Genomic DNA, 24552 nt, shown 5'->3' with positions numbered 1-24552 from the left:
CCATCTGAAACTTGAGCTGTGGTTGGGATGATGGTGTTTGTTTTTCCTGCAGCAGCAGAGGGATAACGTAGCAGTTGAATTCCTGGAGAGAGATGTTTCTACTTGTTAAAGATAGTCTTCAGCTCCTGTTATCACCCAGTCTGTTGTGAACCAGGAGTAAATGTGATACTGGATATCGGAGGCTGGGCTTCCTGGTTTTTGTTTTTCCCTACAGGAATAACAAGAGTCACCTGCAGAAAAGGCTGAATGCCTTTCTCATGAAATGAATATGCTGCTCATGAAAATCAATCTGTGCTCAACACAAATTAGCGTCCTTTATGCTCAGCTGTAATGCTGCCGTAAGATTCCATGAAGGAGGTTTATAAATCTTCTAAAACCACCTTTCAACATTCATTTCTTTATGTAATTGATTCATTCTAGTGCATGTAAGCATCTGTTAGAAGCTTATAGTGGAATCTTCTCAAATGAACAGTGACGGTGCTCCGTTGTTGAAGCTTTAGAGCAACTAAAAGAAAAAAAAAAAGACACAGTGGTGGGGGAGTAGGTAGGTAGCTGGGGAGAACTTTGTTGCCACTCATAACCTATTCACACTGGCATAAGCTTGGGAGTAGCTTTGTTTCGGCTGTTAAATTGTTATAATCATAATCAAAAAATCTTTTCATGTGTGCTTTTCCAAGCACTGAATCAAGATAGGTAAGTTGCGATTCCCATTTTAGAGAGAGGGAAATGCCAACCTGAGCTAAATTACTTGTATGGGACTGAGCTTTCAAAGCAGAACCCAGATGTCCTGATGTCCTAGTCCTCCCCTCCTGCCTCTTAAGTAATTTGATCTGGTGTTTGATAGAAAATACCCTGATTTGGTAACAGCAGGTGTATTGTCAGAACAAGAAGATAACTAGACTGCTTGTGATGTGCAGTAGGTAAACAAACCGGGAGTCTGAAACCTTAGTTCACTCTTGTCAGATAAACTGAGCACTATGCCTGGATGCATCCACGTGGATATCCTCACGCTGTTTCACCATATGCCTTGGCATAGTTGTCTTTTGAAGGAGAGAAGCTCTGCCCTTGGGAAAGGTTTTGCTTTGTGTTGGGACTTCACTGAACTAGTTGAAAGGGGAGGTAGGGATGTGTTGTGTTGTGTGTGCATGGTACAGTTTCCTACCAAAAAGGAGCTTAATGCCATATTAAGGCCAAAGAGTAAACATCAGATGCTTACTGTGTTTGGTTGCTACTTCTAGGTTACTGGAGAAGGTTCAGGGAGCTGTAGCTCCTTCCTGGAGTGTTATGTGTGTGACATGAGATGTAATGGCACAATTTCCTTTTTCCTCCCTATGCCACCATCATAAAAAGGATTTGAACCATTGACCCTGGAGACTTCTGTGTCAGATGACTTGTATGATTCCTATTATCTTTCTGATTTCTGAATCCATTGAATGGATGTTTGAATTCACTGATTTTTTTTTTTTTTATTTGATTATTTTTATTATTTTATTTACTCTGAACAAGAGTACAAAGTGTGGTGTATTTTGAGTAATCACTTGCATGCTGGCATCCAGGACCCATCATTTATCTGAACCCCTCCCGTACGGGATGTGTTGTAATCAAACAAGAACTTGCCTTCCTAATAAGCTCATTTTTCCGTCTCCAATAAAACGTCATAAACGTAGATGTGTTTAACATGAAACCAAGCCTTCACCAATCTGATTTGTTCTGGCTGTTATTTGGGAGCAGGCTGGGGAAGCAAGTGGTGGAAGGAGATCAAGCTCTATTTGGGAAACAGTAGCTTATTCTTGGCGTAAGCTGACAGCCAAATTGCCTAATACCCTTTTTCTGATGACTGCTGCGTTGTGATTCTTGGTTTGGGAGGTGGGGAAGCTCTGCTGGCTTCCATGTTCCTACAGAGTTTCTCTTCTGGATGTTCCTGGGTAACTGAGACTTAGGTGACAAGTGATGTTTGCTTGGGGCTTTCTGTAGATGATGGAAAAAGCACATTCACAAAATATTTTTGGGCGGCACGAGGTTTGTGTACATCACTATTTTGTCAGAGTGATGCAATTATTTGGTAATGGTAAAACTTGTCCTATAGCCCGGAAAGGGAAGAGGTTTTTTTGTTTCTCCTTCTCTAGCTCCATAGTAGATAAATTGTTCTATAAGTAAACCTAGACTTTAGGCTCTATTTAAATATATAAAATAGCTTTTAATAACTGTGCTAATAGGAAAAGCTGATCAATAACTGATACTGTTTATATAACAAAAAAAAAAAAACACAACATTTTTGAGTGTTGTTTCTGATGTTCCCACTCAAATGTAGACTTGTCCTGTGAAGGGATTTCCCGAATACTCTGTCCCATGGAAGTTAATAGGGAAGTAAATTCTAGTTAATTGACTATTTCCACATTCCATAGGCTTAAGGGAGTAATTAGTAGTGTATCTTCCCATACAGTATGCTTAATGAGAGGGAAATGGTGGCAAGAGTAAAGTGTCCTGTGTTATATTTCATATATAGCATCTGTGTAAACTTTTCTTGGTCAAAAGTAAAAGCAAGCAATGAATAAAATCAAAGGTTAGTTTCTTCAACTTCATGCATGACCTGAAGCTGCCAAGCTGCTTTTACTCATCTTCTTTGTGTCTAGTTCATTCTTTTAGGTAGTTGTTCTTCAATAGTTCATTGCATTTAACAACCTCCTCTCACGATAAAGCGTGATATTGTTTTGGGGAGAGGAAAGAGCAAGAAGTGAGAGGAAGGACATTTTATGGCTCTAAGAGACTTGGCTTCCATGTCGTGATCACACACTGGGGCATCAAAAAGAGTCTTGGGTTTAGGAAGAAAATGTGATTACATCATGGATGATGTGATTGAGCATATCATTGAAGATGATGGCATGTCTTTGACTTGGTTGTCTCATATTTGAGCATTTCTTTTCCTTTAGCTATTTCCTGCTCCATAGTGCCACAAAAGATGTGCAGGGACCTTGTGATGAGAGCAACAACCTATTACACAGGGCTTGTAGGTTCACTCTTCTGTGTTCATCCATAACGTGGTCTTGGTACCAGGACCGTGAATGGACTACTGGCCCGTGGCGTGGCAGCAGATGGTTGTCTTCTGTTTGCTTCTCTTCACCTTCTACTCAGCTCAGAGAAGCTTTGTGTGCTGTATTAAGAGCGTGAGATAAGAGGCAGCATGTCATTACACACTGTCACAGTGTCCATAGCTGCTCTTCATGTGACTTTAAAGCATCGCCAGATAATTTTTGTTTAATGTAGATACTAGTAACTTATTCTAATATGTAATCAGAATGCATTACGTGGGACACACTTAAGATGAACCACCTTGGCACTGCTGATTGCTGCATGTAGTATTTATTCCCTAGTTATATTTTGTTTAATTTTTCCAAACAAGAAAGTGGAGCAGTTGTCTGGCATTCTTGGATTCTTTCCTTTTCTGACTTGCTCCTTTTCTGCTGTCTCCTGTTTTCAGGTCAGTGCTCGGTTCTCAAAACGGATCCAGGCAAAAATCAAGGACCTTCTGCAACAAATGGAGGAAGGGCTGAAGACGGCAGATCCACATGACTGCTCCGCCTATACTGGCTGGACTGGTGAGAAACCTAGAATTTGAATGAAATGTGTTTGTTAAATGGCATAATTGGGTTTATTCACAGGAGGAGGTTCTGATATTCTCCCAAGAGTGGCAGAAATACTCTGATACAGGCATTTGTGTGAGTTGGTTTCTTTTAACTCTGGACCCTTGGTCACTACTGTCTGGAATGATTTGTACTGATTTCAGTGGACGAAACATCTAGTTACAGAGAGGCACTTGGCTTTTGTATATGGAGATCTTTGTCTTGAAAAAGGAGTGGATTTTCTAAGGCTACTCCTTCTTTTGGCTTACCTCTAGTTTCTTTAATATTTTCTTAAAATGGGGTATTTTCACCTTTTTCTGTTCAACTGACTGAGAGGTAGCAGTTGTCTGATGGTAACAACATCTTCTAATCATTGAGGGGGTGTGTTCTGTGCCCAGGAGCTTGAAGCCTTAAAATCTGGAATATGGATAATTTGGCTCTGCTTGTTCTGTCTGTACAAAAATGGTGAAATGAACCTGTGAGGAGGGGGAGTGTGGAAGTGGGGTTGCAAGATTGTGAAGTGCGTGAAGATAAACAGGCATGTGCAAACGCTGGTTATTGCTAGGGTTCATTTAGCAATGCATCGCTGATGCTGTCCAAATGTGAATGAGCCCTTCTGATCCTTTAGGCAGAGCCTGCAGTTGTCAAGCCTGATGCGGCCGCTGCTCTTCAAGCTGCCAAAACGCTTCTCCATCTAGGCCTCTTCAGTGCCACTTTGCTATTACAATGGCTTCTTCTATTCCTGCTCTGTCTAGCTGACGCTTCAGGCATGCTTAGGTTTTTAGCACAGCATGTTTGAAATGTGCCCTCAGGAGATCTATTCTTTTATCTTTGTGTCGTGAGAGGGAGCAGCTTGGAAAAACTCTCCTGGCTTTGCCTGTGCTCAGGCTTAATTCTGGCAATGAAAGGGTAAAATTTCTTTGCTTTCTTCTTGATGTTTCAGTACAGATGGTGGTGTGGGTGGATGGGTGGGGAAGTTTTAGACAACTCAGACTTAAACGGTAGATGTGTTTCAAGGTCTGAAAGTGAGTGGCTGCTAAGTGAGTGCAGAAGATCTCCAGTGGTGGGCTTTCTCGCGCTGACATTACAAAACGGCTCCTGGGGAGCTCTGTGCTGACACTGTGACTGGCAACTGAAGTGACGGCTGATAAACCAGAGCATGCTGAAAATGAGTCATAAGCTAAAAGTAACACAGCCGTCATTAGCTGAAACAAGTAGATGAAGAAGTAACACGGTCGAATGAGAGTGGGGTTTTTCCATCCTGTAGAAGGATCACCAACTACGTCTATTCCAAGTTGTAAACGTCTTTCGAGGCTCCTGTGGAAATTACTCTGAATAAAAATATTTAAATGATCTGGCTTTTAAAATACTTAGTGGAAATACTTTCTCCCCAAACCTGCTCCTCGCAGCATTTTGCCAGCGTGCAAATCGGAAGGTAAAAGCAATGCTGAAAACAACTGCCCTGCTTGCTACGTACCAAGTCTAGACAAATCTTATTGGCAGTACAGTCCTGAGCATTGGCTTGTACTTTGTGAAACATCTTTGAAATCTTGAAGCGCATGCTGTTGGCACCTAACGATCGTAGGACTCATGTAGAGTTCATCTTGCTTACACAAATACTCTTTGTATGTGCCAGACATCTTGGAGGAGCCATTCATTTTAAGGGTGTTGCACAAGGAAGGATTGAATGAACTGGGCCTCACAGCTACTTTTCTGATCATCCTTTGATCAAGCCCAGATCTCTACACATCTGTTGCAACATCAAAAAGGATTACAGAAGTCCCAGTAAATAGCCCACAAGTTCCCATGCCACTAAATTGGGCTAACAAAGCTCTGCAGCTCTCCTCTTGGACTCATCTAGAAAGGCCCGTTCAGAGCCGGTCTGGAGAACATCTGAGGATGTTCCAGCACTCCTCTGGTGCTATTCTTCTTGTACTCCTCAGGTAGCCTCTCCATGGAGCTAAGTGGGCCTTGTGTGTACTCGGCTTTAGTTGTGGCTCAGGAGAGTGCTCTCCCTGTTCAGGAACAAGTTTGAGATGCCCTACGGTCTGGAGGTACATGTTTTGCTTCTGCGCATGTATGCTTGCAATTGGCCGATAAACATCCATTGAGATGGATTTGTTTCCCTTCAGTCTACGTTGTTGCAATTTTTAAGGTTTGATTTTTGTTTTAATGGAAAACTATGTAATGAGTTTAATGAAGTGAAGCTTGATATTACCTTCTAGCATTCTCTGAGGACTTGTTTGCTTTCTGGCTTTTACAACCACCTTAACTTGTAGAAGCTCGTAATCTTGTTGTGAAATACATATAAGGGTTATAAAGAACTTGGCAAGTTTGAATCCAAAAACTCATCAAAAGATCCTTTTACAAATCAAATGGAAAATAAGTCACTTCTTGCATATAATAGATGAGTATTGTACAGTCAATGTACTTGGTCATACATATGCTTGTTAGTCCAAGTTTTTGAGTCTTCAGTGACTTCTTCACCAAGTATTGGTGCCTGTGTCATGAATTTTCTTCATTCTCTGCAAATTGTGAGTCTACCGTTGAGCTTCAGTCTGATAATTTTTATTATTTTTGTCACAATCCAAATTGAAATGTAATAAAAATAGATGGCCTCATGCCTTCCCATTGCATAAGCTAGGACCCTTGACTGATGTGTTTTAGTTGCCCAAATGCCTGTTTGCATTTGAGTTAGTGGTTCAAAGGCACTAAAGAGGGGAATATGATATGCTTAGAAAGAAAAGTAAATGAAACTGTCTCTTTTTCATGTGATTGTTCCAGGTATTGCCCTCTTATATCTGCAACTGTACCGCGTCACAAAAAACCAGAGCCATTTGATGCGATCTCTTGATTATGTGAAGAGAATCCTTCGCAATCTGAATGGCAGAAGAGTTACTTTCCTGTGTGGTGATGCTGGGCCACTGGCAGTGGGTGCAGTGGTTTATCACAAGCTGAAAAACGACAGTGAATCTAAAGAATGTGTTGCCAAGTAAGTGGTTGATGGTAGAAAAAGCCATGCCCTTCATTTGTAGAGAGCATTGGTTCAGCAACATTAGCAAGTGGAGTTTTGAAGGACAGGATTAAAAAATGGAGATGCTTTCTCCTCCGATACGTTTTCAGTAGAAGAATACAAAATAGGCTTTATCTTTATTAAAGCTGGCTTACACTTGATGCATATTTAGCTGGTTATCTTGAGTCCTCTATCGCTGTAAGGCCAGGGTGTCCTGGGCATATCTGTAGTGCATGCACGTTTTGATTTTTGTCACATAGAAGTGACATTTAACAAAAGCTGCACGCTTGTCATCGGCAATATGTAGTGCTTGTGCAGTATGGGATGCTTCCTGTAAAGAGTGGGTCTTAATTGTAGATTCGTTGCAAAACATGTACACTGCAGGGGCCTGGAAACATCCAGACAGAAGCATGGTATATCGGTTTCATACGTAACAAAGATTTAATAAAACAAAGAGGAGGTATTTGCTGAACCATCAAAGGCAAGGGCTTTAATTAGATCAGAGCATATGAAGGGTAGCCTGAAAAAAAATCCAGCCCCTTTTCAAAGTAATCTAAACATAACAAATGTCTTGAGAAATCCCATTTAGATGTAGAGCTTCCTTGGAGAACTGACTCTCCCTTTGCTGGTGTGGAGCTGATTGCTGTCCTGACGAGGGCTGGAAGCACTGGAGCCCTGTGGGGTTTGCGTTCCGCACCAGCAATCCACCTGCTAGCGGTCCAGCAGCATACCTTAGGCTGCCAGAATTTGGGGACTAGCCTTGTGTCCTCATCTCCATTCTGGTTTATATTTGGCAGTATAATTGGTCTCTTTCTAATCTAGAATGTGTGATTAATCTCTGCTGCTGTTCCTGAATGAATATTTCAGTTTTGAAATGCGTGGTAGGTTTGGATTTTTTGCTTTTAGAACTGGCAGTAAACTTGGGCATGTCATTTTGGATGCAGCTAGGAAGGCAGTGGTGCTGTAAGGCATGAAGCATGAGTATAGCAAAATGAGATTAGCAATAAATCTTTTAGTCTCTCCTCTCCTTGGAAAGTCGTTTCTAGGAGGATGACTGGAAAGGAGGTTAGTTTGACTGTTTGTTTCTTTTCTTCCTTTTTGTTTACAAACATATTCATGACACCAGCTGAGTCATACATTATAGATGTCAAAATATAATCTATGATTGCACTTTTAACTTTTTACCTTGTAGGTGTCCAGTGGTATGATTTGAATAATAAAACTTAACAGTGGACAGTTTAAAAGAAAATAATTTAATTCTAAGTCCAAAGTGTAGTTTCAAGAAAGGAATGATAATATAAAATTTTTATATTATTTTTTGGGAGTGGCTTTTCTCTGGTATTAAGCAGTGACAGCATAAACAAGCCATTGGGGTTAGTGTTTTTTGCTCTGGCATGATGTTAATGCTAACATTTCTGCGGCTGGGGGGATCTGGGAATTGAATTTGGTCTTAATCCAGATTGTCTTGCCCCTTCCCCCAATTTAAAATGTCATCATCTCCCTGGTTTCATCTAATGGCCAATTTAATCACAAATGATAGGAAGAGACAGGGAGGGAGTGGGCAGGACAACAGATCTCTGCTCCACCTCAATTCTAATGCAGACTGGTGGAGTAGTAGCAGAGAGTCTCTTTGGAGGAAATGAGTGTTGTAATGGCCAACCCAAGGTGGTTTTTTTCCATTGCTAAAGGCAAGCAAAACACTTGTGCATAATAGCAGTGACCTTTCCAAAATCGAGCTGCTAAACATTTGAGACAATGTGTTGCCTAGGGAGGGAGAGTGCTGAGTAGTAGCATTGGGGTTTTTGTTTGTTTTTGTTTTTTCCCTCTTACACATCTACATATAAGGGTCCTCACTTAGGTAAAATTCCCAGAGGCTCCAGGAAGTTTCTCTATTTGTTGGAGTAGCTCTCCAGCCTCTTCCAACACCCGCCCTGCACCCATACATCTGTTTTCTCTGCACAAAAAAACTGGTAGTTGCACTAATACTCACCTGGCTCTGGCTCTGAGTTGCCTGTCTGTCAGGGACAGCAGGCACGCAGCGCTCCTGTGCATAAACCTGGCAGCCAGCTGAACCGGGGATGACCGAAGGGAAGTGGTGGGGCTTCGCCACTCCTGCTTCTGCTTTGATTGATGGCTTGGACAATACATAGTCCAGTATGGTCTCTAGAGAAGATACTCTCTCTCCCCACCTTCCTTGTCCAATGCAGGTTGTTGCAGCTCCAAAGGACAGTCATAAGCACAGATGCTGAACTTCCAGATGAGCTGCTTTATGGCAGAGCAGGTTACCTGTATGCCTTGCTGTATCTGAATACTGAAATTGGTCCAGACACTGTCCCACAGTCTGTTATCAAAGAGGTAAGATACTTTTCTCTCTCCAGTGCCACAGCTTGAACTGGAATCACTCCTTTGCCTAATTAAAGGGGTTAAGAGAGGGATGCGGGAGAAGAGAGGGATGCTGGAGAAGAGAGGGATCTAGCACTGGGAACTCAGTCTCATCTGTCCCTCCAGTCTCTTCCCCCTTTCCCTGCTGCCCAGCTGGGACTGAGACAGGCCAGTCCGGGTGGGTCCACGGACGGCCATGGAAATGGATCTAATATGTAACTAGTTTTGGAGCATTTGAGGGTGAAAAATTGTTACACAAAACCTTAAGACAGAAGTGTGAAGTGAAAAGGAGGAGAATTCAGTGTGGGGAAGATGGACAATTGTTCTGCAGATACCAGAACCAGAGACGGCAGGCCTGGAATAAAGTGGTTAGAAATATTTATATATTAAATTTCTACTCTTAAAAATAAAAGTGATTCCATCATTTATGAAAAATTCCATTGCTACCTCAACGCTCAAATCCAAATGAATTGAATATTGTTGTCCTATCACTGTTTATTGTGGCTTATTCTTTACTGTGGTTTTAGTCATGACGAAGCAAAATCCTCTGAATCAAAGCAAGCGAGACAGACGGAAGGGGTGTGCTTTCTTTCTTAGGTAATAGATGCTATTATTGAATCGGGGAAAAACTTTTCGAAGGAGGAGCGGAAAACAGACCGTTGTCCTCTGTTGTACCAGTGGCACAGGAAGCAATATGTTGGTGCCGCCCATGGAGTGGCTGGGATCTATTACATGCTCATGCAGGTAAGAGCGTCTTCTGTGGGCTGGGGTGAAACACCAGTGATTTCTTGTTTTGCATCAGAGGATCTGATCTTCAGCTTTCATGCATGTGCAGTGTTCTGCTGGGTCAGGGTCTCACAATTTGGAATTAGACTCTGCAGCACAGAACTGTGCACAGATGCTAGCTCAGGCCTGGCAGGAAACTGTGACTCGGGTATCGTCGCACTGGAGTGAATTAACCCTTGAGTTGTGGCACAGAGCAGCGGCGTTCCAGGAGCTGAAGTTTCCTATCCTCAACAGAGACAGTGACGTGTCTTCCCTCATCCTCATACTTACTTCTTCTGGTGCCTGCAGTTAAACCAGCTAAATATTCACTTACTCAGCATCCATCACTCTTCAATTTTTTGCTATTTTTAAATGAGTGCACCACTGGTGCCTCCTGTCCTCCTGCCCTCCATACCCTTCCTCTCTTCTCTGGTGACTTCTTTTCTTTTTTTCAACTGTCTGAAGCTTCTGGAAGACTAACCTTAATCACACATTAGTCTTCAGTATGCTTTTATTCTTTAGATGTTCTTCCTCTTCCTTATCCCCCCTATCTCTCCCCCAAAAATCTGATGTTCCTTAGTGCATTTATGACCCCTGCTCTCGTCTTTCTGTTGTCCTGAGTGAGATTGCTCTCTTCTGTATACTCCTTGTTCCCACACTTAAATCCATTCCCCCCTGCCCTGAGATTCTCCGATAGGATTATGTTTTTCAAAACAGACCTGCATGTCTTATTTCTGTTGTACAGTCTGGACAAAGATTCATTATAGAAGATGGCCATAGAGCTGCAAAACAATGTAAAGGTGCTGATAGTCTGTGCATATTTGTAAATGTTAATTTTCTTACCAGCTCATGCAGAATGACTTTCCTTCAGGCAAGTGGAAAGATTGTACATCCTCGCAGCGTATAAATGTTCACTGCAGAAGTGACCGAGCTGGTATTTAGTGTTGCCACTGCTCAGCCATTCCTTTGCAAAAGATGCTGTGACTTCTCCCCATCTGTTTCAGATTAGCTCACCCCACTTCCACCAGTAATTCAGGCTTAAAGCGGCTGACTTTGCTAAGGAAGTGGCTACTGCTCTGCTGCCTGGGGCATGACTTAACCTTGCTACAGCCTCTTTCTGAAGTGACCATCTCGCTGGAGCCTCAAGCTGCTCTGATTTACTGTGCCCTTATCTTCACTTCCTGCTTTCTTCACCAAGGTGGTCCACCCCCTTCCAGCTCCCTCATCTTCCTGGCCTCCATTTTTTCCTTCCCTGGCTCTGCTAGGTTTCTGAGAAACACCCAGTCCTTTAAAGAAGCCTCTTTAAAGGTTCCATCCTTGATTTACTATTCAAGGCTGATAGCAGAAATAATCACAGAATCACAGAATCACAGAATCAGTACGGTTGGAAAAGACCTGTAAGATCATCGAGTCCAACCTGGGGGGGGGGGGGGGGGGGGAACCCACAAAAAAAAAAAAAAAAAAAAAAAAAAACCCACAACCACAAAACCCACGCCACACAACAACAATAACAAGCCACAACCCACCCAACACCACACAGCACCATGTCCATCAAGCTACATCCCACAATGCCACAGTGCTTTTTGGTTTAAGCAAAAGCTACTCTGTCTACATATTAAAATCATAACTATCTTTTTCTTTACATATAATTCCTGCTTTTAAGAATTACCACAAGCCATTGTTTATGCAGCATTAGATTACTGTCTTTTCACTGTACGTTAAATATTGTGAGTCATGCAGGGTTGAGTCATCCACTGCAGAAGAAGATGGCATGTCGGAGTCCATCCTTTTCCCCATCCCTCCCACGCCAAATGAGGAGAATTTTTGTATATTTTCAGCAAAGAATTCAGGAGATGGTTTGTTGAGTGGTTGTTTGATAACAAAAAAAGGGCATCCAATATAGCAGCCGAGATGTGAAGGTCACTGATCATCATTTCTGCACAGCAGCTTTATGAGGAAACATGTATTGCTGGATTTATTTACAGAAGACTACAGGAAGCATAAAAGTCAGCCAGGAGGTAGCGGGGGGAATTCTGAAGTGCTAGCTAGGGGATCTCTAATCCTAGCCCCTTTCACTAACCCTGAGGCAAAAATGGCCATTTGCAAATCATTGCCCTTGGCCAGAGAGGCAGGACACATACCTGTAGGTTACTTTTTTGCTGTTGGAAGTATGTGCTGGGAACCTCAGCAGCTTGGGCAAAGAACTCACTTGTACTCAGACCTTCGCGGAAGCACAAGGTGAGAAGGAAGTTTGTAAAGAGCTCTGCTCTTCTTGGATTTACTTCCGAAGGACAGACATACAGGGCTGGGCTGTGCTTGCCTTGCACAGCTCAAGACTGAAGGCGTTTATTGCTGGTATCCATCCGCTTTGCCTTCTGCTGCAGGGATGCAGTGTGAAATCGGAGCCCTGAAACAAAGCTTCCCCCAGAGCCTCCCTACCCCGCAGGTCAGCGTCTGAGTGAGGGCTGATCAGCCCCGGGGTGTTCTTCATGATAAACTGATCTGTATTCAGGTGTACTTCTGAAGAGCAGCGTGAAGGTTTCTGTTCCACTCAGAAAACTGCCAGAGGTGGAGTTGACTTGAGGGACCTGGTAGGCAGAAGTCTGGCAAAGCTTTCCTGGCTGAGGTGAAAGAGAGGCTTCTGGTTTTTTTCAGGTTACTGAAAATACAGCTATTGAAAGTCTTCCTTCATTTGGCTGTAAGACTGTCAATTGTAGCAGTGTGCTCACCTATTGAATGCAAATGTGCCGGAGCTGGTGAGAAACAGTGACATTGTATGACATCAAGTCAGCAACAAAGACAAGTTATTTAAAAAAATAAGCTCAGTTATTAGGCTCCTGTAGGCTCCAGTTTCTGCAGTTGTTCCCACAGCTTGCAGGAATTCCAGAAATCATGTAAGCTACGTTTAAAAAAAACAAAAAAAAACGAAAAGAAAACAAAAAAACCCCAACAAAACCAAATAGAGAGCTCTGTTATGAAAATACTGTAAAATGGGCTGGTAGAGGAGGGAATGCTAACAAAGAACAACTGCAGACCCAACAGGTACTCAGCTGCTGAAACCTTTACTTACAAGGAGACGCAGGTTGATGGATATATTCTCTTTTTGGCAAGGATGTAAACTAAATATAAGAAATGAGAAAGAAAATTCAGAAGAGCAATCTAAGGATGAGTTTGTAGTACAAAGATGTTTAGCCTACCTGGAGAAGTAGCTGTTGCTTCTGAAATTGGAAATGCAGATTTATAGCCCATAGCTTCAGGGAGTTTTGTTTATGATGGAGTACTTTAACCTTCATAAACCCTTGCCAGGTATGTCACTACACACACTCTTCTTCATTTATTGGGAAATAGGGCAGGTTTGTCTACGTTAGTTATTTTTAAAATAAAATGTGTAGCACATCGTGTTTTAAGTGTGTATTATGAGCAACATAGCTACAAAACCATCTTTCTCCTGTACCTGTAAGTGTTCTTTTCATTTTAAGGTATTAAGAGAGGCCTGGGAGTCTTAAAATCCATATTCTGTTCTGAGTTCTTCCATAGTCTTTCTGTGTCACCTCCAGTAAGACAGGTAACAACTTGGTGCCCCAATTTCTTTGTCTCTACAGTAGCTGTAAAAATGCTTTTCACAAGGGCATTGCAAGCAGACATTAATTAAATCTGTATGAAGTGATTCAAAGTATTTGGATCAAGGACACATATGTAGGATACTTAAATAGATCATAGAATTAAGTATTGATGCACAATTTGTTACTACTTCTGTTTACGGTTTTGGTGGTGGTTTTTTTTTTATGTTTTCTTTAGCCAATTGCAAATGTGGACCAGGAGACCCTGGCAGAGCTGGTGAAGCCAAGCATTGACTATGTGCGTCATAAAAAATTCAGATCTGGGAATTACCCATCGTCACTGAGCAATGAGACTGACAGACTGGTTCACTGGTGCCACGGTGCCCCCGGAGTCATCCACATGCTCATGCAAGCTTATAAGGTGAATCATTCTGTGTTCATACAGACCGCTATTTTAACAGAGACCTGTGCGCAGGCCTGTTAGATTGTAAGGCTTGCATTTTACGTCTTTCTAGATCTAGACTTTCAAACCAGAACCCTAGGCTAGGCACCTAAAAATCTCAAAATACTTACATAGGTATGTTTGTAAAGAGGAAGTAAGTGGGTAAAATTGCTTCTCAGGGTGCTGGTAGTTACTAGACTTCAGGCTTTCTTGGAAAAGGGCCATGTCTGTGGTATTGGAGTCCTGGGTGTGAGAACATCAACCTTAATTCTTCAGATCTTCATCCCAAGAGTTTTAAGAATTATGTTGGTTTTCAAAAGCGTAGGTTCATGTGTCTTGCCAAAGAATGTCTTCCATAAATTGCTCCATTAAGATACAGCCCTTGAGAACTGAACATCAGAGCAAAGATCCTAGGCCCCTTCTAGGGCATAAATATGACCGCTGAGCTACCACAAGCCTACTGTTTGCTCTTCTCCATCCTTAACTGGGTCTGCTATCTCTCTTGTGTTGTGCACTTCTGATTTGCATGACATTTGAAAGTATGCCATTTAATTAAATTTATGCAAATTGATTCTTGCTTTTGACAGCCCTCCTTGGCAGATTCCCTGGTCGACCTCAGGGTGGGCTGATGAAAAGCAGGCTTGGTTTACAACTACTCATGCTGCTACCTGAAATGTGAACTGTAAATCTCTTACAGCATTGCTGAATGTAGCAGCAGTCACAGTTGCTTTTTCTTTGGACTGTGGTAGGAGATAGACTTAACACTGCAGACTACTTCCCCCAGTCCAAAATATTGTGCAGGAGATAAGAGGGATAGGGCCAAGTTCTATTTAGCTGTTTCCTTTCTGGCCTCCTTTTCTGTTTAAGGTGATGGGGCGTATGATGTTTTTCTTTTATATTCTGCTTTTTGAAGAAGCGATAAGAAGAATTGGAGTATGTTTTTCTGGCTATGCTTTCATACCAAGCACAGGGACTTGCAATAACAGGCAGCAGTGTTTGTCCTGGGAATCAAATGCTGCTGCCAGGCCTTATTTGAAATCTTACAGCTAAGTAGTTGACAAACCCTGTTCAGAGAGAGGGACTTTCTTTATCAAGCTTGTGGATTTAAGAATCTTGCATGTTAATTGCTTCTATTACCTTGTTAAGTAGCCTCGCAGGGGATGCAGTCTCTAGAGGACTAAGTCTACAGTAGTGCATCAGTTACCTTTTTTTTTTTTCTTGTTGATCTGTAGAGTGACTTAGGCAAAGGGGGGCAAAAAAGTAGCCGTATAAAGCTAAATCACTTGCTTTTGTTTTCTGCTCTCCTTATGGGCTCTCTGTGTCCAAAATGCACTTCAGTTGCAATAAACTTTGCAAAATTGGTCCTGTGCCCAAACTGGCTAGTGCTTCCGACTATTTCCAATACAAATACTAATCAAGGTAGTGGAGTGTTCCTACTTGTACTTGTGACAGAGAAAGCCCTGTGCTATGCAAAGCGATACTCTTGTGCATTTTTGACATGGAGTTGAAGGCAGACAGTGAGTAACCGGGAAGAATTACTCAGGAAGACCAGGATCTAGCCCTTTAGGACCAGAAGCGATGGCCAGTGTTCTGTGTTGCATTTCGTGGAGGCCAGAATTACATTTCTGTATTTTAAATCAAATGATGTTGTGGTTTGGGAATGGAGGGGAGAAGCAAAAAAGGACCACGTACCCTTCAAATAGTTTATAGGTTGTAGAAGCAAGGGCCTTGAACTTGAGTTTTTCCTTTGGGGTCCTGATTTCAGAAACAAAAACTTGAGAGGTTCTTCCTTTTTCCATATAGGGAAAGGAGAAACAACTTGGTAACAAAAGAAAGGCAAGTCTATGATGAATGGATTATTAAAATTCAAAATAAATTGTATGTGGATAAACCCCATGCCAACAGCAAAACATCTCGCAGGTCCAGCTTCCTTTTGTTTTCATTAGTACTTCAATTTATGTGTGTTTATTCTCTGTTTTTATTCTGCAGACTTTTAAAGAGGATAAATATTTGAAAGATGCTATGGATTGTAGCGACGTCATTTGGCAGAGAGGTTTATTGAGAAAAGGATATGGGATCTGCCATGGTACTGCTGGCAATGGCTACTCCTTCTTGTCTCTCTATAACCTAACTCAGGACAAAAAGTACCTCTACCGAGCTTGCAAGGTGAGCTCTGCAGCATCGCAGCAAAATCACTGTTCCCTTTCACGTCATAACGCCCGTGCAAGAGCAAACTGATCAGAGTAGGCTGTTGGGTGCCGGAGCTGGAGCCAGCTGGCTGTGCGGGACAACAGGGTGCCATTACTTGCTCCCCTTTACTCACACTTTGACTGGATGACTAGATGTGTACGTGGGGCACGCATCATATTAATGCACAGAGTGAAACGCACAGATGTTCTGTAAGGGGGGAGGAACTAAACACGTATTCAGAAGAAAATAGAGTCTGAAAATCAGCCTGCCTGAACAATAACAGACTAATGGTATGTGGTGCTAATTATTCCATTGAGAACATCCACTGTTGTCCTCAGCTCCTCAAGCCATACTGTTTGTAGTCTTTTGTAATTATTTGTTTTCAGACTAGTGTCTGTTTGGCGCTTTTAGAGCTCTGAATTGCAGTTATTAAATTGCTCACTTAGATTTTTTTTTTTTTTTCATTAATGCAAATTGTAGAGAAAGACACACTCAGAATTTTTCCACGGGAATTGTCCAGGTTCTGCTGTCAGCTGTGACTATGCTAGCAGTTACCAAAGGAGAAGGCTTCCTCTGCCTCTGTTCCCTCATCTCATAAGACTTTGGTTTGGTTTGGTTTTGGTTTGGTTTGTTGGGGTTTTTTTCAGCTTAATTCACTGGTATTAGGTTTCATATTGCATACATAGCTATTTAGCTGAGGCCTTTTGAAAAGTATTGCAGCGGGAAACTTGATGAGTTGCCTCTTAGGTGCTTTTACATGAGCACTGGCCATATGTAAAAGCTATTGTATTCATCTCTGCTGCCAGCCTGTCTTCCGTCAGCAGAGCTTTAAAAAGTTGCTGCTGGTCTCACATTTACCAAAGCATCACGCCACGAGGACACATGTAGGCATACCTGCATCCTAGAGAAGGTAATAAACCCCTAGCACTCCCATGGCAAACGTGTGACTTTGTTAAACATGGACTCACCCGCTGCTGACGTGTGAGCCACAGCACCAAGCAGGCATTCCTGTCAGCACAGCTGTCCCACTCTCCCTGTCATCCTCCATGCTAGTACATCCCCTGTGGCTCTCTGCAGCAGTGGCAGCTCCTGTTGGTGCTGCATTTCCAGCCCAAGAGAGCCCTGACATTCTTCCATACCAAGCTAGAGAAAAGCAAGCATATCTATTTTGAAGCCAAAGAAGGAAGAGGCTCAGTTACGTACCTGAAATCCCTTTGAGAAGGAAGATGTGGCACAGTGGCCAAAGACTGGTTGCCCAGCATAGTCAAGTCTGGCAGCGTATTTGCAGCCCTGCTGCATTTTAGCATATCCGGTGCTCAGTCAGACCCTTTGGGCTTTTGCAGGGGAGATCTTGAAACAGGCAGAGGAATTTGCTTGTCTTTGGCATTCTTGAAATCTTTCCTTTTTGAGCCAGAGCATGCAGGGAAGCAAGCAGGCAGCTATGTCAGTACCTAGAGGCATGTAACAGAACTAGACGGCTCCCCTTCCAAGAGATGTACACCGAAAACATGAGGCCCCAGGGAAGGAGTCTGGCCAGAAATCCCTGGTTCCCTCTCAGGAGCCATGAAAATGTTTCACAAATGAACCAAAAGAGCTTGAAAGGCCATGGCTCACAGAGACCTCTGGTTTGTGCTTCTCACTTTTGGCTTTGCAGCTTTTCTCCAGTATTATCAGCCAGGCTCCCAGGAGGCTGAGCCACTCCTAGCTGGCCTGCCTGTGAGAGGAGAGAGGGGCTATGGCATCCTGGGATCCAGACTACTGAGAGCATCCCAGCCCTGGGCCGCTCAGCGTTGTTATTAAACCACTGCTGATGGCAAGCGTGCCTAGTCTATATGACAAATAATGGCAGATGTCTTCCTGCTAGAAGATTTTTTTTTTTTCCCCCTTGGTTTAACAGAGATATTAGTGTGGCTTACTGGATCTGTGAGTTGTGCTGAAGCTATGAACTTGTAAATGATGGCTGTGCTTCAGTAGCCTGGGGTGCATTTTTTTAATTTCTGTTGCAGTTCCCAGGCTGGCAGTAATAATAAAGGCTAGTAATAAGATGTGGATGTTGCAAGAATTGATTGTAGTTTAGAAACATGCCATAAACATGTTCTGTCCTCACATATAAGACAAGATTTTATGGAGAATTAAACCTTGGTTTGAAGATTTATACCCATGGGGGGCCCAGAAATGTTTCATCAGTTCTCAATAACCGTGTGGACCACAATGTTTATGTTTGTGGGTTTTTTGCTGGGTTTCCTCAAGACATTCACACACATGTGCAGACCCCTACCAAGAGAAGAAATCCGTCCCCCAGTAAACACTTAAACAGAAGGGAAGAAGAGAGGACATGCCACCCTTTATTCTTCTCTTGAACAGAGTGCTGGCTCTGGGAGCGTGTTCACACCCCATATAGCCCCGACTCTAGAGCTGGGACACCTTCTAGTGAGTGGGACGAGCTGTTTGCTAGCAGGCTGCCCTCAGTTCTTTGCTCTGCAGGAGTCTTAGCACTGTGTTTTAAATAAGCAGTCGTTTGCTTCCAAGCACAGAAATGCCAGGGGAACTAGTGGCCCCCTGTATGCTCTGGGGAGCCATAAAGGAGAAGTAGGTGATTGCTGTTAAATTAATCCAAATGGGGTTCATAAGTCCCGTAAGTCTAATGTAGCTACTGCAGTGGTGTTGATCAAACACAAGAAAGGCACTGTTAACTCTTTTTAATGGTCTTCCATCTTCTGTGACAAAATATTGATGACCATAATTGTCTAACTGTACTTGTAATGATTTTTCATAAGACTTGGGGAGAGCAAATAAATAAAACTAAGTAATGGCAGCTAGAGATTTAATACTCTAAATTGGTGCATAGAAATGAAAGAAATCCAAAATGCAATTAACAACCCTGAGTCCTGAGCATGTGGATAAATTAAGTACTGAGACAGATAAGAAACTGATGTTATAGTATTAGAAAAATTTTGCCCTTGAAACTGAACATATCTGTTCTCACAGTGTTTTTCATTGACGTATAGCAGGGTTGATGTACAGAAAACAGAAGCTAAGTACAGCCTGGCTAATTACATTGTTCTGAAACCAAAACTCATGCTGTGGAAATACATATCCTAAAACGTAATTGCAGCCTTGTCACGCTTGAAGTGGGACAGACTGATCTGAGACAGTGATTTCTGTGTTGTGTCTCTTCTTACACTATTTTACATTTAGTAGTTATTAAAGATACGCAGATACTCAAGCTTGCATTTAACAGTCTTAAATAATTAAAAAGAAATTAATCGTTTTTATTTTTTCCTATGTTCTCCCCAGTTTGCTGAATGGTGTTTGGAGTATGGTGCACATGGATGCCGTATTCCTGACCGACCTTATTCTCTCTTTGAAGGTAAAGTGATGATTTTGCAAATGGCATTGTATTGTACAGGAAAGAAGGGCAACCTTGCAGTTTTGGCACGTGCTTAGGAGTTGGGAAATCTTTGGTGGGTTCCTCTACTATTAAAAATAGACCCCCTACCACCACCTCTGCCTAAAAGAAGGCTGGGGCTGAGGGGAGGGAGAAAAAGACAAAATAATTCGCTATCACGACTTTCACTTTTGGTTGCATTTCTGCAGTTTCCAGCGTAAAGCCAGTGCTGCTCTCGTTCTCAAATAAAATTCTAATTCTTCTGTGCTGATGCCTCTTGGCTTAAAGCAAACAGAAGTCCGGGCAACAGTTTTGTCGCAGGTGTTGTTGCAGAGGGACTGGGCAGAGGAGCAGCTGTGGGTAGGGGGTCTCAAAGTAGTTGCTGGCTTGTCAGAACGAGACCTTCTCTGCAGCAATACTAAAGCAGGGAAAAGCTAGTTTTAATATGAACGCAAATCACTTGAACAGAAAAGAAATGCGGAGTTCTTAAGGGCTTTGCTGTAAGTTCAAAGATGTTCCTAAATACTTTCCTAGAGCTTTTGGGGTTTTTTTAGTTGTAGTTTATTTTCTATTCCCTATCTCATCCTTATGTTTTAGAAACACAGTAGCAAGGAATCGTGGACCCGAGCAGGATTTGGAGTAACGCTGCTGCTTCATGAACAATAAGCTTAGTGTGCCACCTATCACAAATAGGTGGAATTACAGCAGGCCGAATAGGATTATTTTACAAACCAACCAATCCAAGGTGTGAACACAAGAGAGCAGTAGTCATATGCATCCCTTCTAAATACAGAGTTATTGTCTTAATGTTTAAGGGAGAAAAGTATAAGTATTCTTACTCCTGAGAGCTCCCTTGCATGCACTTGTAGAGGGGGAAAAAGCAGGCATACGATCTGTTGTATGAGAGCTTTGAAATTTGTTGAGAAGGTGAAGTAATGCCAACAATAGGATGATTTGTGCTTTACTGCTGACATACAGCTTTTATTTTAGTTTTTTAATGTCAGTGATTTTTTTCTTAGAAAAATCTAGAAGTCTCAAATTTGAGACCAAAAAAAAAATCTTAATTTGGGGTTTTTTTTGTAGCCAAAATTCTGCTTGAAGTTGTCCAATTCTGCATGTACGTGCACGCTTTCAGTGGAAGTTGCATGTGCATCTTACAAGATTGTCCTTATAGTTTCAGTTGCATCAGATGCTGTATTTCGGGAAGGTTCCTTTGTTTGTATGCGCTTAGCTGTTGACAAAATAGGATTTTTAGCCTGATCATAAAACTGAGCTTGTATTTGTATGCTCTCCCGCTGTAGGGTGCCTCTGTTGTCTGTCACCCTAAGACTTTCATTAGGTGATGCTGGTGTTAGTGCTTCAGGCTCTGCATGACCTCTTTATGAATAGCGAACAAATTAATCTGTACATCACAAGTATAAAGTTTTGCCTTTGTTTTTTAACCAGTGAAATGATGAGCAAGAGCTGCTCAAATTCTGAGGGATAGTCCAAACTGGGATTTACTTTTTCTTAATGGAAGTAGCCTTGAAGTTGTGCAGCTGAAAAGATGGTAGCAGAGAGATCTTGGGTCTTGCCTTCGATCTTTTGAAGTGAAACTTGGTTTCCTGAGCAAACTATAGATGAACTTGCCTTTCTACAGGCCCGAAGTTCACCTGTTGAAAAAAAGATCTAGCGAGGACTTGTTCGAACAGACACTGTTACCTTTGCTGTCAACTGTGCTATTTTAATGTCAAAGATGCACAAAGATCTCTTTTTCGTTATGTTTTAGGCATGGCTGGAGCTATTCACTTCCTCTCGGATATTTCAGTACCGGAGACTTCCCAGTTTCCAGCGTTTGAACTTGGACCTCAAAGGAGGGAAAACAAAGTGGAACAGGACAGCTAAAAGATCGTTTTGAAAGGAAACTGATGCCAAAAGAGATGAGACTGTTTAGTGCCTCTGATGCTGAACCGACTCGACCCTGAACAGACGGATGGATAAACCCCTTTTCTCACCCTCTGCCCCAAAGGACCATGAAATCATTAGAGCATGAACGGGAGAAGCCACTTTTAAGTTCTGTTTAAGTGACACCTTCAGACATAGGACAAGAGAAGTCAAGTTTTGAACTTTCTCTCTTCTGTTGTATTTGTCGTCTTCAGGTCTTTCACATGCTCTGCATGTTTATTGGTGTTGTCTGTTGATTCGAGTCTGTTGTCGTTAGCAAAAAGCTGGTCTCTGTGTGACTCTCCGTCCTGTACCTTCGCGCATGACTCACAACAGCAGTGTCGCTTTCTGCAGCGTGGTTACCCAGAGAGTTCCACCTTATGCCAGAGAGTTCGCTGCAGGACAGTGCCTGGCTTCACTGGTGAGCTGGCAACTTTAAAAAGAGATGAAAAAAGTTTTTATGTTCATGTTTTTCTGCATTTTTCTCCACAGTCCCTAGAAGCTAAGGTGATGGAGATGAGCCTTTTTTGATGAAGAGGTATGAGGCCATCTCAGTTTGCAGAAACTTAGCAGGTTGGAAGGGACCTGACTTGTCTTTTGCTGCTGTTGTGGGAGGTTTTTTTGAGAGCCTGAAAGAGAGGCTCCCTTTGATACCTGCACCAGGTTAGCGTGTTAGGCACTTACAGCAGGCTGGAGATGCTTGTCCCACCTCTGCAAAGCCCCATCCCATGGCATGAGCCTAACAAACTGAAGGTGGAGTCATCCATACTAACCTCCGGCTGCCACCCAGAGCAGAGCGAGGACAGCGCAACTGTGCTTCTCCTCTCCTGTACGTGGATTCGTAATAAACCTGTCCTGCAACACCTAGTATACGAATGAGTAAGGGAGGGCATCGGGGCAGTTTCTCGTGCTGGTAACTCAGGATGAGTGTTGCTTCCGCACCAAGGCAGTGATTTGTTCTGGGCCCTTCCCTTCCTCTCCCAGCCCTGCTCTATTTAGTACGATAGGAGCGATAAATACCAGCTGCTTGTGGAGGCTGCAGAAGATTAATGAGCAATATGAAACCATTGCTAAGAGGCTGTAACTGAAGTTGATTTCATCTTAAAATCCAAACAGAAAAAGCCCTTTGCCCTTAGTTTTAACTGTGCTGCTAAGCGCTTTGCTTCCCCTTGTAGTGTGGTGGGGTTGTGAAATACTAGACCTGCCCCCGCGTGCTCCTGAGTATCAGGCTCTTGGTTTGGGAGAAGTGGGACATACTCTGAGTACACTTAGAGCAGCCTTATGTGTTCCAGATACTAAGTATGCTTACTGCTTGGGAAAGGTAAGTGTAGCACACGCTCGCTCGCTCAAGCTCCGTTGTCCTCCTTCCCCAGGTCTCCCTGTGCTCTCTCATTCCAGGTGCTTATTTTAACTGATACCTTCTATCAGGTGGGAGTGTGACAGATGGCAGAGACTTCGACCTTTCAGGCGTGCATTGGGATATGCGTGACCTGTGGACCATCTGCTGAGCGCCAGCGTTTGCAGTCAGGCTTGGAGATGAGTTGTTGCTCTTGCATAGATCTCTGAATGGTAGCGGGTGGCTTCCTTGAACTTTGGGATGTTAATTAGGATGTTAATAACCTCCACATTCAGTTCCGCTGGGCAATAGCAGCACTGCCAGCTGCAGGGCCAGCTTAATGTCACAGTGTAGCTCCTCTGCTGGTTTGTCAGCTAGGACTAAAACACAGGAGCAGCCGGAGAGACTCTTCCACCCCTCTGGCAAAGGGCAGAAGATGAGGTGGGGAGCACCAAACCCAGCCAGGGACGAAGGCAAATGCCGAAAGGCAGTGGGAATGAGGGATGTGGCATGGCAAGTGGCTCGGGTGAAGCAAACCGGAGCAGAGCGGTAGAAAGCGGAGGGATCGGTGAGGAACGGGGAGAGCTGATTACGGGAGGCAATGCACAGAGTAGAGACCATCTCAAATGAGATGTTCTTCTGTGGCAAGCAGGCTGAGGTCTAACTCGGTGTTTCTTTCTTTAGCCTGTGGATCACTGATCCTGCCCATAGATAAGCCAGGGAGGAAACTCATCCAGCGTGAAGTCTCACAGAAATTCTAACAAAGGAGGTAGACAGGAGCTCTGATCCTGTTCCACATCACTCCCACCTCTTTTTTCCTTCCGCTCCGCTGCGACTGTAGAGCACATGGGGTGGGTTAACAGCAAAGGGGCTTGCCAGGTTTGCAGGAACCACCTGCAAATCACGGAACAGAAGCCACGGGCCTTCCCAGCAAATCCCAAGCATGTGTTGTACTGACGGCTTAACTAGGGGGTCTACAGGCAGGTTTTTTTTCATTCAGTGAGTACATACATATATACCTTCTTGGCTGCTGAGCTTGGAATGGCACCTGTGGGAGGTGATTTTGGCTGGCTGGAGCCCAAGGGGAATTAAAACTTGCTGGTTTAAAAAATAGCTAGGTATACACACACTTAGAACAGCTTAATACTGAGCAGATCTCCCAAGATGCTTGAGTGCACCCGTCGAAATAATGAACAAGTCTGCTACCAGCTCTTTCTGTACCGTAGCCAGCCTTCTGCTGCGGTCTTTCTCCGCAGAATCCTCTTGGAATTCAGCAAGACTGGAAATGTATAGAGTCAGGAAGCATCTGACGGTGGGTGTGCCTCGTCTTCTTGACGTGACTTTCCCCGTGGCTCCTCCGTTCTGTTCGTCGCAGCGTTGTGATATCTAGGTGGCCCATTGAGAAAGGATAGTGTGTGAAGGTGAAAAAACGTGTTTCACCGAGGCATTGTTTTCAGAATCACATCAAACTAAAAATGTGGAAAATGTCTTTATATTCCCTGGTTTGCTTTGTCCGTGTGTAATAGTCCACCTGTTGCAAAAAGCAGTAGTGTTAAAAATGGAGATGCTCTTTGGACAGAAAAAGAGGAAAAAAATGCTGATGTTTTGTTCTTTGGCTTTATTAGTAAAGATCAAGCTATGTGGTGGTAATTTGTGTGATTCTTTCTTTTTTTTTCTCCCCCCCCGTTGTACTCCTTCCTTCCCTCCAGCACTGTGGTGATACTGTCCCACTGATCTGACTGCTGAACCACCTCCTGATCCTCATAGTCCTGCAGGATGAAACATGTGCCAGAGTGTGAGCAAATTGCCTTTTTTTTAACCTTCACCTTTTACTAGCATTGAAGACCTCTTTACTGCTGCTTTTCCCAGGTGATTTTTGGTGCGCGTTGCTCAGTGCAAAGCATTGCTTTCCTCTCTGGTCACAGAGGTCCCG

General features: G+C 43.1%; 1 protein-coding gene across 1 annotated transcript in view; it reads left to right on the top strand.

Moving 5' to 3' along the window:
• Positions 1-24249, top strand: part of LANCL2 (LanC like glutathione S-transferase 2) — a 32592-nt gene extending 8343 nt beyond the window's left edge. Inside the window, exons 2-9 of the mRNA XM_059818463.1 lie at positions 3479-3596; positions 6405-6612; positions 8841-8988; positions 9613-9759; positions 13579-13761; positions 15772-15948; positions 19270-19342; positions 21129-24249. Of these exons, the coding sequence (XP_059674446.1) occupies positions 3479-3596; positions 6405-6612; positions 8841-8988; positions 9613-9759; positions 13579-13761; positions 15772-15948; positions 19270-19342; positions 21129-21244 (1170 nt within the window). The 3' untranslated portion in view covers positions 21245-24249. The remainder of the gene's footprint in view (positions 1-3478; positions 3597-6404; positions 6613-8840; positions 8989-9612; positions 9760-13578; positions 13762-15771; positions 15949-19269; positions 19343-21128) is intronic.
• Positions 24250-24552: the final 303 nt, after the last annotated feature.

The sequence above is a fragment of the Gavia stellata genome, chromosome 6, assembly GCF_030936135.1.
Source record: "Gavia stellata isolate bGavSte3 chromosome 6, bGavSte3.hap2, whole genome shotgun sequence".
Lineage (NCBI taxonomy): Eukaryota > Metazoa > Chordata > Aves > Gaviiformes > Gaviidae > Gavia > Gavia stellata.
Note: the sequence above shows the minus strand (reverse complement) of the source record. Positions and strands in the feature narration are given on the sequence as shown.